Source organism: Lingula anatina, chromosome 2 (genome assembly GCF_051362555.1).
Source record: "Lingula anatina isolate TDL-2025a chromosome 2, LinAna3.0, whole genome shotgun sequence".
NCBI lineage: Eukaryota > Metazoa > Brachiopoda > Lingulata > Lingulida > Lingulidae > Lingula > Lingula anatina.
In genome coordinates this window covers 31,993,546-32,009,345 of record NC_141768.1, presented here as the reverse complement: position 1 = coordinate 32,009,345, position 15,800 = coordinate 31,993,546, and the positions used below count along the sequence as shown (strand labels likewise).

The following is a 15,800-nucleotide window of genomic DNA, read 5'->3' as shown; positions in this document are numbered from 1 at the left end:
AAACAAGACTGCTTCTTACAAAACATAATTTCTGAAGCCAGACACCACAAGACACCAGAATCCAAAGAAATTTTAGGTTTTGATGATTAATTATGATTTTATTGACACTTTTATCTGGAAAATTTATAAAATGGTGTTACAGAAGGACATTTTTATCTTTGATATATTTTTCATAATAATGATCATTTTAAATAATAAAGGCTAAATGCATTAAATATAACTTATTTCTTACATTAAGTCAAGTGCATCAGATTCAGATATAGTTGATTATAAAAGAATGGATTAATTAATATCAAATTATCCTTCCAAGATGATTTTGGTACCTACGTATTTTTTAAGTTTTCTCAGTAACTACAAAAGCTAAAATCGTATAACTTCATATTCACCTCAAACATGATATGGGCCCATAAGATTTGAAGACATTTTTGCTTAGAACCACTTCAGTGAGAAATTAAATTAAAATACATAAGCATTAAACATGACACCTAGCACTGTGGAAGGACAAGTGGGGCATTTTGATTGGACAATAAGAGGTCGTGATGTCATGTGACTAATGAGCCCAAAAACCCTTATGCCTTTCAAGATAATGTGAACTTAAAAATGCACAATTATTATTAACATATTAATATATAGAAGCATTTTTAAATTGAGAAACATTTCATTTGAATGAATAACTTTGAAGTTATTATAATTTAGTCAATTTATTATAGTTATAATTAATGAATTTGGTCCGATTTTCTCTTTTATGTCCCAATACTATTTAAAGATGATCAGAGCAGATGAGAACTCGTATCATAGTCAAAAATGGTAACATGTTTGAAGATGAAATATATGATCATGGAAAGACATGCTTACCTTTGATATTATTCATCAAACTTATCTTGGTAAATATATCATTAAATATAATTATTAAGCTTTGTTTTACATGTTATTTAGCAGTGGACAAAACGTCCTTCCGAGATGCATACTTGATTTTTTTTATATGCAAAATTTTCAAATTAATTTTTTTCCAAAAGAAAAAATCATATATTGAGAAAGTGAAATTATAATCAAATATTCATATTTTAATTTGACAGTCAATGACCTTAAAAATATCTCCACAGACAGAGCAGAATTTTGGTTCTAAAGTTGAAAGTTAAAATTCCATGTCCATTTCACGTCCTTCCAAGATGCTATTTATTATAATTTTTTCGTAACTATAACTTTAACTATAACCTAATTTTTTGCCTAAATATAATTTACATATAGAGGAATAAACGAACAAAAAAATGGGCCTTCCAACTTTTTTTTTTTGCTTTTTAAAATATTTTCATTTGAAGTGTCAAATTTCCTTCCAAAACGGGGGGAAAAAAAAACAGAATGGCCCACCAGCAATTGTCCAAAATGCAACTGATTCCATTTGGAATATTTTTCATTTATTGTTATGTTTTACAGTGTGTTTTATGGCAGTATGTTTTATTACAGTATGTTTTATGTTCCTCTTGATAAACGTGCACAGTAGTTGTTTGTGTTATGAGATAACAATAAAATACTTAAATACTGAATATATCACGTTTTCTGCAATCTCATTTTGTAGAAAAAAAAGTAGTGAAACGGCCATAACCTTTTGTTTGGAATTTTATTTTAATCTGGAACCGCAACCAAACCACCAGACCTGGTTGCATTCAATAGCAACCCTGTGAAAAAAATGTTAATGTCGAGCCCTGGAGTATATTTTCCCTCTGCAGCCCTGTCCACTTCCTGAACCCGTCATGATTATCTTTGCATAGAACTGCACTGTTTGTTTAACGCATCAAATTTCGCGCCGATATCCGGAAAATGTCGAAGTAAAGGTCAAGGTCATTTCCAATTATTTGTCATTAATGTTTTCTTATACTTTGAGAATATTTTCATTGTAGCCATATGACATAAAATAATAATCAAACAAGAGTATACGATGCGCGAGTTTTATTAAGGTACGGATACTTGAAAAGACAAGTTTCTATTTGTCGGAAGCACCCGAATTCGACGGAAGTGAACGTGGATGCAACCATGATAGAAATGTTGCAGAGGATGTAAATATTGAAGGAATTCTCCTGATATATTTTGTGCACAAACTTCAGGTGCAATCACACAATATTTTGTGACACATAGGTTAAAAGGTATGTTTTACTTAAGATTTTCTGACATAGTAATGGTTATGTCATGGTTTTCAGGATTATTGACGGTGTGATTTGTACGAAGTTGGTGGGGTTAGGGGTGATTCCGAGTCAGACAGATTGAGAATCCGACTCATTTCTATTTTTAAACTCCAGCGTTGAATTGGCAGCGCAGGATATCAGCTTATCAATGTCTCTTGGTGTCTCCTGCAGCAAGATTTGGTATTATGATCTAATCACCTGCCGTTGAAACTGAATTAAATTACTTCCACAATAATCTGAAGCCTACAGCGTTGGCATGATGTCACTGTCAGTCTCATATTTTAAGTGTCCTACACCTGAGATTCCACATGCCCAGTAAATCACTTACTCACACACACACACACACACACACACTTTTAGTTCAAAACCCACAATGTCTTGGTATTGTTGTGTACATTTTCACTCTATATAGTGATCAGTAGGCTAATAAGCATTTAACAAAAGACTGATATAACATTAAGTTTGTAAGGCTTCCCACATAAACTTGCTCTCTGTTCAACTCTGGGTAAAGTTGTTTTAAATGACACTTCACATTTTTTGTAGTTTTATCTCAGTCAAATAAGTTGCTTCATAAAATATCTCATGAGCAACCGTTTTGCATTTGCCAGTATTAGGCTATGTTCAGAAAAGAAGTAATCATACTAACAGGATCAGTCTATCTCAGCAGGTTTTTGCACTAAGGCACAGTCAATATAATCAGCTTAATTGTCTGGCATGCCCCATGGTAACTTCAAGTACTTGAATAAAGTCAGGGAAAACTCTGTGGTCCATGATGTTGTTTATATTGCTTTGCAAAGTGGGCGTGCTAGACAGATAAGGTGATTACATTGACTGTGCCTTAGTGAGAATCCCTGCTGAGATAGATCAATCCAGCTTGAACTAGTATGATAACTTCTTTTCTGAACACAGCCTTAGAACCCCACTAGGTTATGTTGCATGGGTCTGTGACGAAGGTCACTGATATTTTAAACTGCAGTATAACAGAAGAATAATTAGCAGATACATAATAGGTAAAATATACAGGATATACACTCTTGCTTGTGGTAAATAAAGGTACTCTAATAAATAAATTCATGACAAATAAAGAACACTGTACTGTCTTATATATAATTTGAAAAATGTATAATGTCTTTATCCTATATCTATTTCCAGTGGCAACATGGGAGCCAACAGCAGTAGTATCAGTGAGCTGTCCAGTAATACCTACCTGGCCAAGCTGTGTGGCACAGACCCAGTCTCCAAGAATGATCCTTTCTGGAATCAGCTGCTGTCATTCACATTGCAGATTCCTCACAACAGGTAGTTATAGTTGTGTCTTTATATCACTACAAGATTTGCAAGTATTAGATATAATATGTTATTTACAGTTTCTACAGGGGCAGATTGAGGCCGTCTTCTGGGTCTTCTAGAAGACGGTCAGATTTTCCAAGTTTACCTTGACGGGTATCTAATTTTTTTTCTGTCGGAAGACTCAAAAATGGACGGGGATGAACAAAGATAATTTGGAAGACTGTCAGAAAATATCTCTGGATCCACCCCTGTTCCAGAGTCTCTAAGAAACTGAAACTGTTTCTTAACTTTTTCCCTGTTCCCACCGTGCATCCAGCACAGTGCCACTCATGGTCATCATCTGTTAGAATTCCATTATTTATCCATGGCATTGGTAATCATTATGCAGGCAGGCATAGTTAGTTTATTAACCTGTGAATATGAAACAGTTGCTCATATTGTATTTATATATGTATAATATATATAAGGGCTAATGCAAGTAGATGATACATGTAACTTAGTGTTAATTTGTTTGATGCCTTTGGAGATCAGTGTAGTCTTATTTTGTTGTTATCTTTGTTTTTAGTTCAGACAACAGGCTATTAGAAGAGTCTATATCAGGCATATGCAAGAACCTGGCCATCAACAACTTTCAGTCTGGTAACTTCGGAGCCTTGGTCAGGGTCTTCTTAATTAGGGCAGCAGAACTGAAAGCATCTACACAGTGTGATGAGTGAGTGAGAAAGTTATTTTTCCATTTAATTTGCATCGATAAAGCTGTCATTAAGGTAATTAGTGTTTTATACTTAGATTTTCATCACTGAAGGATTTGAAATATTTCAGGATTTTCTAATATAAATACCATTACTAAGATATATGCACTTCTTAAAATTGAGACACATGTGCCAGTCATCATATTTTCAATTTTTATAAACTTCGGTTTATCAAAACAGAGTATTCTTACTTACATATTTAAAAAACATATCCTCCTAATTAAAAATTTTTCATTTTACATAATATTTCAATTAATATAAACATACACACATTCACATTCTTAAAGATATATGAACAACACAAATCGCAGTATAACTTAGTTTAAAAATTAACTTTATGTACTTTTGACAAAAAATAACATATAAATAGAATGATTGTATAAAAGGAGAGCATTGTCCTGGGGGAAAAATATCAGAGAAAAAAAATTCAATATTGATATTTACAGTATTTTCTTTCCTCTTTCAGCAACCTATTTATCTGGCAGACATACAATGCCCTGTTTATTGTAAGGAACATTTGCAAGTATTTTGTGGAGAATTTATCAGAGGAACTTCTGTTGGAACAGTTTAAGGCTCAGCCCACAGGGGAAGGTAAGTGTTTAACTTTATATACAGTCAATCCAAGAGTGACTGAGGTAAAATTCAGATATTTTTTTTATTCCATTACTTATTTAAATGATTGGCAAGGAAAATACACATTTTCTATTCACTACTTACTACTTTGAGATTTTTTTCTCAAACACTTAATAATGTAAGATTGACATTCAAGATGTTGCAACACCACTTTCTAGGTAACCTTAAATGTTTTGTGGTGACTGTAGCCACATGGCTATGCTTAGATAATGCAAATAGGAATCTCCTGTGATACAGTTTGTATTTTAAGAGTTCTTTTTCAGTTGAAGATGCAGAGGAAGACCTTTGCCAGGATTTCTTAAGTGCTCTGATAGAGCTGATAGTTGATGTCACAGTGGTGTGAGTAGTCAGTCATAGATTGTGACAGATTGCTTTAGTGTGACACAGATAGTGTCACATGTACAATTGATTGTATCAAATGTGACAAATTATCTTAGGTGTGACACATTGCTTTAGCTGGTACCAGCGGAGGATGTAGTCGATTTGGCTGAGATTGTGTTAGGTGTGATGCATATTCAAACAGATGTGACACAGATTGTGTTAGGTTTTATAGAAAATAAGGTAGAACACCAACAGTGAGAAACTGGTGCGTGAGAAATTTTGTTTGATTTAAGACCTCCTTTTAAACAGATTTTAAAAACTTTTTGTTACAGTTGAATTGCATATTTTGAGTTGTGTTGGATATGTCACATTGTACTTGGTCAAAACACTTTTTCCTCCTGTTTTAACAGAAGTTACACATATGCCCTGCACCTGGAGGCTCTGAACTGTCTGCTAATCCTGCTGTCTATCCAGATGTTCCAGCCACAGCCAGCTGGTGAGACTATGCTTTATAGATACATTATGCATGGAAAGTGGTAAGCATACAAATGTAAGACTTGGTTTCCATAAACCCATCGTACTAGCAGGATTGGTCTAACTCTGTGTGGATTCTTGCTAAATTGCATTCAGTTTAAGCGGCTTAAATGTTTGTCACGCCCACTGAAGCTGCTAGGGGATAATTAACTTTCATGCATGCTTAAACTGAATGCAATTAGCGAGAATCCCTTCTGTGATAGATTGATTCTGCTAGTATGATAGAGTTATGGAAATGGTCCCTAGAATAGTAACTCATCCAACACACATTCATAGCCAACAGGGTATGAACAAAAATTTTGTATGTAAATTGTGATTTAAATGTTTTTGTTTTGGAGTTATGGCCCCCTTATAACGGTGCTTCTTAAAGAAAAGTGTTATTTAGATTTGTGACTTATAAGATTAAAACCAAGCCTTTAAAGATGAATCGGGGATTACTCATAATTCTTTGATGCCAATCAAGTTTTATAATTGGCCTGATCTGATTAATATACCTTATATTTTTATGGACAAACACACTTAAAGATTTTACTGTAATTTTTTATCTCAACACTTACTAACATTGTTGTGTTCAATCCTCCCTAAGCTCTATCCATGCATGCATGTTGATGAAGAGCCTCCTCCATAACTTTGTGGCACAAGAAAAGTGTCCGGCTTCCTTAATAAAGAACCACTCTGGAGGGTTGTCTGGGCTTACCTCAGCCATGGCATGTAAGTGAACGCCTTTGTCTTATGTTTATCATTAACCTGATTAACAACATAAAGATCTTGTTCACACGAGATCCATTATATTTAATTGCATTTGCAAGGAAATCATGTCTTAAACATTATCACACTAAATTTGATCAATAAAATCAACATATTGGCTAGATCTATAGTTCTTTCAAAAATTAATCATTTTGTGGTTAATTCTGTATCCTACATTCATGAACCACATTTTAGCCTATACAGTTGTAGTGTTGAGAATTTTGTTCCTATATGTCCAGCTGGCCTGTGGACAGTGATGACACTAGGACTGGCCACTGGTCAGAAGACACAGGAGAATGAAGTGGACAGGAACCTGTTGGCCCAGCAGAGTATCCTGCTGACCCTTGTCCTTGTCAACCACTGTACAAATGACCGTGAGGTGAACAATCCTTACAGACAGGCCCTTTGCTCTTTTATGGACTCGCATGGTAAGAAGAACCCATTTTTTTATGTACAAATAAGGTTGTGTATGTATTTTTTTTCTTTGGCAGTCTTCATGTTTAACTGGTATAGGTTATGTGTACATATTTTTTATTTGGCTCATTTTCTAATTGGTTTAAACTTTGGAAGATATATATATATATAAACTCTATGCACTTGTGTTTGCCTAAGATAGTTATCACAGGTACAATTTCATGTGTATTAGTTATCATATCTGGCATGCCTAATCAGCTGATGGTACTTATCCAGTGACCTGTAAGGCCTCTCTGCTTTGTACATGTTTTGTACATTTATGATATTTGGCAGTTTAATAATTAAAATATATCTGTTCAGGCAGCTCTCTTTTGAGTAACTGTCCTGAGTCTCTTGTGAGCTTTGAGAGAGAAGTAACTAGGGGCAGATTAATAAAGAAATAATTATAAAAATTCTCAAGGACATAATCCAAAGTTTTGTTAAATATACATAACTCTGTAATAGAGAACCTAGGAAATAAAAGGATCAGTGTCGGTTTTCATAATGCTGCCAAGAACCAGTGGACATAATCTATGGTATTTCTCCACTGTCATGTCTGGGAGTGTGTGCTACAATAAACCCTTCATTGCCTTCTACAAATATACCCAGCTTTTCTCCCATGCCAATGGCAAGGCTGTTTCAATCCTTTTTACTTGATTATGAAGAATGTCTCACCGCTGTGTCTCCCTGAGCCTTGACAACTTCCCGCTTTGGCCCCTTGTCACCATAATTATTCAATCCACACACTGAAAGCATGTTTCAAGAAAATAGACCATGAGTGCGTTCACAACAGATGATCCGTGGACTTCCTGATCTGCTGTCTAAATATGGCCAAACCATGATGGTCTCACCACCCTCACACGTGCCATTAAACAGATTAAATCTCAGGTCTGAGGTTTAATTGCTAGGTCCCTGCAGGGACGGTGTGTGTGGAGGCGGGAAGACCATCAGGGGCTACCTTTTATGTGGGGTCGGCCATATTTAGTACATGGATCAGTAAGTCTGCGGATCATCTGTTCTGTATGTCCTCTGTAACACTCGTCCTCACTGGAGACAACCAGCATTGTTTCAAGGGTCAGTTCCCTAATACCATATAATGAATTGAGTTCTGTTTTTATCAGAGGGCAAGACTATTGAATAGTGTCAGATTATTTCTATTGTTTTCACTATAATTGTAACCAACAGTAACTGTAAATTCAATAACCTGTTAAGAGTATTTCAGGCTGACTGATAGTTTCGGGAAAAATAATTTCCAATGCTAAGTTATCAAATTTCTAGCACAAAAAAAAAAAAAAACTCTTGAGTGGAGAGTCTCCTTTAGATAAATCATACCAAGTATACCTGATATGTAGAAATCTATTTTTCTCCCCAGGTGAGGCTGGCGCCCCCACAGAGGCCTTGGCCACATTCAGAATGGACTTCCCCAAGCTCTACAAGGCACTGTGCCAAAACATGAGAGACGACCAAACCACGTTGCTACTCTATCTGCTCATACATAGGAATATCAACTTCAAAACCTTTGTGCTTTCTAGGACAAATTTAGACCAAGTGGTGAGTGGATTCCTCACTGGACATATCAAAGCTCAATGACAAGTCATATTTCATATAGAACCTGGAAGAGGAACAATACAGACCTTAACAGTATGTCCTTAAGCTGACGTAAAAGATTACTTGCTATTTATCAGTGATGTTTATCAGACATTAAGAATGAAAATGTTGTCTAGACCTTTTTATTTGTCTTTTTCAGGTTATGCCAATATTAAAAATCTTGTACCATGCAGAGGACAAAAATTCTCATCACATTTACATGGCTTTAATTATTCTGCTAATCTTGAGTGAAGATGAGTCTTTTAATAAAGCCGTACATGAATTAGTAAGTAACAAAGAAATAATTACTGTCCATTACTGAGAAAAAGTGTTTGTCTAAAATATTAAAATTAGTGCTTTTGTCATCTGGTAAAAGCATGCTATAGGTCAACTTCAGGTCAATCTGACACCAAATTGTGCATATAATCCATTGTCAAAGTAGCTGGCTTTGGACAGTGAAAAATGTTGTAACATTTCTTTGTAAGATCTACACAGTTTACATGGTGTTTGAGCATGATTTTATTCATCTAGGCTTTGTCTCCAGACCTAGAGTGCTGGTCTTACTTGAAAACAAACTACATTTTAAAGCATACAGTTTATGTATATGACAGGTTCTATGTATATGCAGGATTCAGATGTTGTCTACTTCTATTTCCAGACAATAACAAATATAGCATGGTTCAAAGAAAGGACAATATCAGAGATCTCTCTTGGTGGTTTACTGGTGCTAGTTGTAATCAGGACAATACAGTACAATATGACCAAAATGAGGGTGAGTAGCATCTAGCATTTCAAAATTCCAGCAATAAATAGAAAAACAGACTGAAACTAAACATTGAAGAGAGTGGGGACAAAAATAATGGCAGAATACTGAGTGCCGTGCAAAAATCAAACAAAGTTATGGCCCAGCAACAAAAATAAAAATTTATCCATGGATATTTTTTTGGTTATTTTATCATAAGGTCTTTTGCGCAAAAGTAGGTTTACCCAGACCTTAAATACCCCGTTCACACTACGCTCAGTTATCCGGATAAGTTGCGAATTAGGTCACAATTCGAATAAATGCAATAGTGTGAACGCAAGAGGATTTTGAAAATGCGCATTTTCAAAATCCTGCAAGCGAGGTGGATTTCTAAGCGCGATCCGGATAACTTACCGGAATCGACACCTGTACAGATCTTACTGCGCATGTGTGCAGATAAGTGCGGGTATCTATGAACGCTGGTTTATTACTTTAGCGATTGCACCAAACGTATTTGGAGGTCACCACTCACTACAACATGAGGAAACAAACTTATTTTGCCACCTTATACTTCTCAAGAATGCTGGAATGTCTTTTGAGTTGCATTTGTCGTCACAAATTTTTGTTGATATTTTAAGATTTCCTGTGCGGCGCATGCGCGAGTGTTCAAAACAGGAAGTTAAACCTGAAATTTTCAACATGGGATTCGGATTCGCTTAGCGAGTGTGAACACAATACTGAATCGGATTCCTTACGAAAAATCCGAATTATAGAAATGCGCATTTTGGCAACTGTAGTGTGAACGGGGTAATATATCCAAAGCTAGAAGAGATTGTTTGTATTGTGCCCTAAGGTTGAAAATGACCCTTTCCAAGTAGTCTTGTTTTATATAAGGTTTATAATAACAGTAGTGTTAATACTAATACTAACTGTAATAATTATTACTTTCTATAAGGCACATTTATTATGCACCTTAAAAATTAATGGTGAAAAATTATGAATTGCTTTTTAAAGTTCTTAATTTACTAAAGATTATTAAAAATAATCTAAAGAATAAAAATAATATTTAAAACAAAACATGTCAGTTGTGGCAATGTAGCCTCAGACATGTACATGTTCTTATCACATTTCCAGGACAAGTACCTACACACCAACTGTCTGGCAGCTCTAGCCAATATGTCTGCTCAGTTTGACAACCTTCATCCATATGTAACACAGAGGTTGATAAGGTAAGCTCTAAAGCGTCATATCATAACCAATTAAAATAATCTTTTGAATAAGTCAATAAAGGTTACAAAAAATGAATATTTTATATTCTGTCATTTATAAATTTTCAGCATCAAACAATATTTTATGGCAAGTCCAACCCACTCAGAAGAATGCATGCGTAAATTACATTTGTATCAGACACATTTAAATTATGGTATTCTTCCTCTGATTAACCTTCTTTTGATCCTACTTTCCTGATACTCTAATAATCTGAAAGAAGTAAGAAGTCTTTAACCCACCCTTGAGTGATGGTTTTTCAAAATCTGTCATATCTTCAAGCTTAATTCTTTTACTGGATTCAAGGTTTAACACAGTTAAAAACTGTGTCAAGATGGTTGACAGGCTGCAAGATTCGTCAGGAGATGATGAAAGAGTTATTTTTGGCAACATTAATTTATGGCATTTATCTGTTAAAATATGATCAAAAAGTATTACTTGTACTGGGATTGGTTCAACAGGAAATGGTTTACACACTTAACATATTATGCTTTCTCCCTTGAAGTGTTAATCATTAATACGTTTGAGTTTTATTTCATCCATGTGGAAGTGTTAAATCAATCTCCATGCTAATAGTTACCTTCAAATATTTGAAAAAAGGTTTTTACATGCCATGCAGACTTTAACATGAATTAAGTTCTTAAATCTACTACTGGACCTGCATAATTTGAGTTGACAACACAGCTTCTCCTTCCTTTGTGGAAATTTCAGCAGGTCTGCTGAAACTGCAGGTGTACTGTTCTTGTTACATTATCTACACAATATTGTACAGACTTTGACATAAATCATTAAAAAATTAGAAAAAAAATAGAAAATTTAATGATTTCAGTCACTTGTATTTGTTGGTATATTGCAAGTGATATCTGGCTGGTTTTACGTGCTGTAAAAATTAACTTGTATCTACTATTCTGTTTGTAGTTTGTTTGCCCTGTTAGTGAAGAAGCATAATCGTCTAGTTCAGCAACTGAAGAATGCCTGCTTGGAGGACGGCCAGGCAGAGAGTGGCTCCGAAGCTGATACTGAGCCTGACTATGTAAGAGACTGTCATTGTGAAAATAAATAAAAAATATTTGGGGTGTTGTGGATTTATTGTGTACAAATGCAGTATAGTAGGGTGGTGTTTATGCTTTTAAAAAAATATGTAATATTGCATCAGAATTGACCAAAAGCAGTTTGTGCACTGTTGTAAATGTCATAAAAAGAAAAACTTATTACGTATAGACACTGTATATGTTCTGATAACTGTCTGTCCTTGTTGCTGTTGCCATCCAAAATATCAGTCCCTGTAACTGCCAAACCATATTTTTGTTTTACTTAATATTTACTAAGTGCTATTTTGTCGTTAAAAAGGGTATCCTTTAAGAATCAGCATGATCATTTTTACAAAAGTTTCTTTTTCACATATTTTGGCAATATATGTCATATTTGTGACATTTGTTGAATAAAAAGTCAAGTTCTTTTTAAAAGTCGGAATTATGGGAATGTTTTTACAAAAGTTATATTTTAGTGGAATGTGCTCTTTTTTGGAGCAGTGAGAATTAATATTTTCCATATAGTGTGTGTATACTTCCTAGCTTTGCTGTCAATTTTGAAGGTCTTTTTTATCATTATGTTATTTTTATTCACATTTTGCCCTCATTTATGTCTTGGATTGCTCTCAAGTTATATTGTTTTATATTCTAAGAATTTTATATTACAGGGCCAGGACTTGAGTGTATTAGAAGAAGTCATCCGTATGGTCCTCGAGATTATTAACTCGTGTCTGACTCATGCCCTCCACCACAACCCCAACCTTATCTACACTCTGCTTTACAACAAAGAGGTGTTCTCTCAGTTCAGGACACACCCAACTTTCCAGGATATCATACAGAATGTAGACACAGTAGGTGCAGCCTCTGTATTACTTTGTATTCATTTAACTTTGCCTTGTTTCTCTGTCAGATTCAAGATACTGTTCTCAGTGTTATCTATTCAGAAATGTTGATATGGTGAATTTGAGATATTTTGGGTTCTAATTAGTAATATAACTCATGTTCATATTAAATAGTAAAGTCAGTTTAAAATATCTTACGTTCTCGAAGAATTGTGCAGTTTTATTTCTGATTAAATGGAGATTGTGGTTTTGATCTGAAGAAAGCTGAGTAATTTGGAACAGGATTGTGACTTATTTAAGGGTTAAGAATTTTGAAAAAGAAAATATTTCCAGACTTGTGCTTTTTATTGCATGGTTTAATTGGTATTTTAAAACTAATTTTTAGGTTCTAGGTTACTTTACTGCACAGTTGGAGAAACCAGACAGGAATCTCTCTGTTCATGAAGTGTTAGACATAATCAAAATGGGAGCAAGACAGTTTAAAAGAGAAAGGTTAAAGGTATGTGCCATCTGTGTGTTATAGGTATGTAATTGATTTTAACCAATGGGAAACTCCTATAATAATTACTAACTTCTTTATTTACAGGTTTCTGAACTCTAAATTTAATTGATTTGGATACTTACATGGTAATAAACAGTCTTCCATGCAAGTAATCAAATTGTGATGGTTGGAGCCATTCGCATTTCTTGTGACCAATCAGGGAATTTTTTTTTCTCCATTTTGCTTCATAACTCGCAAGGATTACATGCTCTGTAATAGCTGTCCTAGCCATTACAACATTGAAAGTTTTCTGCTGTTTTTCATCAGCTTGAGTTTTGAGTTAATCAGCAAATAATTAAAGGAATTGCAGCCATTAAAACAACTCAAAACTGAAAATTCTTTTTAACTTTGGCGCCATGAGGGCTAGAGACCCATTATTGGTTAAGTACAACTAAGCAAGGATGTCTGTATGTGTCAGATTTAGCTGGTTTGTTCAGTCTGTATGTGTACCTAATTGATCTTGTTTTTTCTTCTGCAGAAATTCCCAGAGCTTAAGTTCAAGTATGTGGAAGAGGATCAACCCGAGGAGTTCTTCATCCCTTATGTGTGGTCATTGGTCTACCACTCCTCCAACTTGTATTTTAATGCATCACGGATACAGCTGTTCTCTTTAGGAACAACCCAGGGTTAACACACTGATGCCTGCTCACAAGCACACACACACACACACACGCTGCAAGAGACTAGTGGACTGTGAGGGTACTGGGGTATAGCCTGCATAGCACAATGAGTGCATGTAGACATGATGAGAATAACATATGTATGTGAGTGCAAATCACATACTTAGGTAATGGGTCAAGGTGAAATGGTGACTCAACACTAGATTTGATTGCAAAGTGTGAATAGACTTGTGTGGGGAGTTCCAATGTAACAAACAGGAATGAAGTCATGACTCACTAGATTAAGACCAGCTTGCAGTCCTCGCTCTGTTGACCTCGCTTAAAAGTGCACTGGTCAAGGACACAATTGGGAAATGGTCTGTTCTTACTGTGGCAACCTTGCCATAAGTTGGTTAGGGTCAGTGACTGGACACAAGTATGAGGTGGGCAGCTGCTGGAAAGTGGGCAAGTGTCCCTGAAAATTGTGCTGTAAGTCGATGCACTGGTCAAGGACTGGGCACCAGGGTGCAGTGGGTGCTATTAATTTGGACATTAATTATAATCCCCATTTCCATGGGTCTTATTTGGTTGACTTATGTATGGATTGAAGGCAGCTTAAAAGATGTAAAATTTGTGGGCAGTTATGCTATGAAATATGTATATAGTTAACTCATCCAAAGGTTCAAATCCAAAGTTTTATTTTTTGTGCATTGGGATTTTTTTCATGCTTAAGTTTTTCGTGATTGGAGGTTATTGATTCTGTACCATAAAGGAAGTGGTATCAAAGTCCTGCTTGCTTGGGTAACTAACAATGTTGGATATTATTGGCAATACATGACACTGATTCTCTTTATTGATATTTCAACCTTGCAACTGCATGTAGGGAATTTATAACCATAATGACTTGGCACACCTCAGTCACAGCAAGTGTCGGGAGGATGCATTATGTATTTTATATGCTAGATATATATGGTCAAGTGAACTTGTAATTATGAATATTAAAGAATCTATCTGGAATTATAAGCATCTGGGAATTAGCAAGCCACTAAAATGTGGGGAAATGTGTGGCTTCTTCTGTAGTATGTATAGTCTTGGTGTTAGTGTTGCACTGATGCAGTACCCATTTTGTGTGCTGACAACATCAACATCTCTGTTAACAGATCTTGTTCAGCTTGGCATGAGGCACAGCTAGCAAATGCTTTGTTTAGATATTTACGAAAACATTTTCTAACAAAAACATACCTGTTAACTGTCCACTAACTGTTAATATGGTATTACACTTAACTGAGGTAACATAATTATAAAAAAGGGCTGCCCATGCATAATTTTATTCACATATAACTATATCTCATTAGAGATAGAACAGTGATAGAATATTGCTTAAAGGAGGGATAAACCAGAAATTTCACATTATATCCTAGAGGAAAAAACTCTTGATCTCTTTTCTAGAGATATGTTAAAATTTATTGCCCTGCCCATAAACTGTACAAAATATTCTAAATGTTATATTCATATAAAAAATGCATTTTCAAACTACCCACCTCAATATGCAAAAAATGAAGCAACATTATTACATTGTAGGTCCTCCACATACCTAGACAGCCGTAATGCAATGTTTTTTTCAAAAAGAAATCACAAGGAGATTGACTGTTATTGGAATTATATTGAAAATTAAACCGGGATTGGTTTGAAATAGCAGGTGTGTGGCTGCTTCCTTTCATAAGTCTTGACTTCTTTTTGTGCAGAAACAGTTTTGACCATGTATAGATATCGGGCTTTTTAAAAGGTGTAGAAAGTTGGTGGTTTTCAGTATCTACTAAATTTGTACATAATAATATGTAAATTGGTTAATTTTTTTAAGGATATGTGCTGTTTAAGTCATTTTGTTTTTGATTTGGTTCTTTTATTTTAAGTACACTTAGCTTCAAATCCCTGTTTACTGTGATAACTGTATATCATGGGCTGTATACCTTGTGGCTGTATATAGAAAAAGGTGGCAAATAAATGTTTTCATATAACATCAAATGTTTAGTGACTTTCTCTTTTTCATTTTCTATTTCTCACAAATTTACATTTTTTTTTTTTTTTTTTTTTTTTTGATGTTCACAATAACTTGTACCTAATTAGCTCTTGCAAAAAAAAAAAGTGGTGATGATAATTCATTACGTAAAATTGACAGAAAAGTCTTGCGCACTTATAAATTATCCTCTTTGCCTGCACATTGACCCCTCTGCTCCAGGTTAAATGTTTATTACATAAAAAAATCGAATTTTTGTCCACTG

At 34.8% G+C, this 15,800-nt stretch overlaps 1 protein-coding gene across 1 annotated transcript; it reads left to right on the top strand.

Moving 5' to 3' along the window:
• Nucleotides 1-1,965: 1,965 nt before the first annotated feature.
• Nucleotides 1,966-15,543, top strand: LOC106179665 (dymeclin). The gene is made up of 16 exons (XM_087005207.1): nucleotides 1,966-2,141; nucleotides 3,333-3,479; nucleotides 4,036-4,182; nucleotides 4,689-4,813; nucleotides 5,119-5,194; nucleotides 5,587-5,712; nucleotides 6,297-6,421; nucleotides 6,697-6,885; nucleotides 8,283-8,461; nucleotides 8,658-8,783; nucleotides 9,156-9,269; nucleotides 10,374-10,468; nucleotides 11,424-11,538; nucleotides 12,205-12,387; nucleotides 12,764-12,877; nucleotides 13,398-15,543. The coding sequence occupies exons 2-16, from the start codon at nucleotides 3,340-3,342 to the stop codon at nucleotides 13,548-13,550; spliced, it is 2,007 nt and encodes a 668-aa protein (XP_086861333.1). The 5' UTR covers nucleotides 1,966-2,141; nucleotides 3,333-3,339; the 3' UTR covers nucleotides 13,551-15,543.
• Nucleotides 15,544-15,800: the final 257 nt, after the last annotated feature.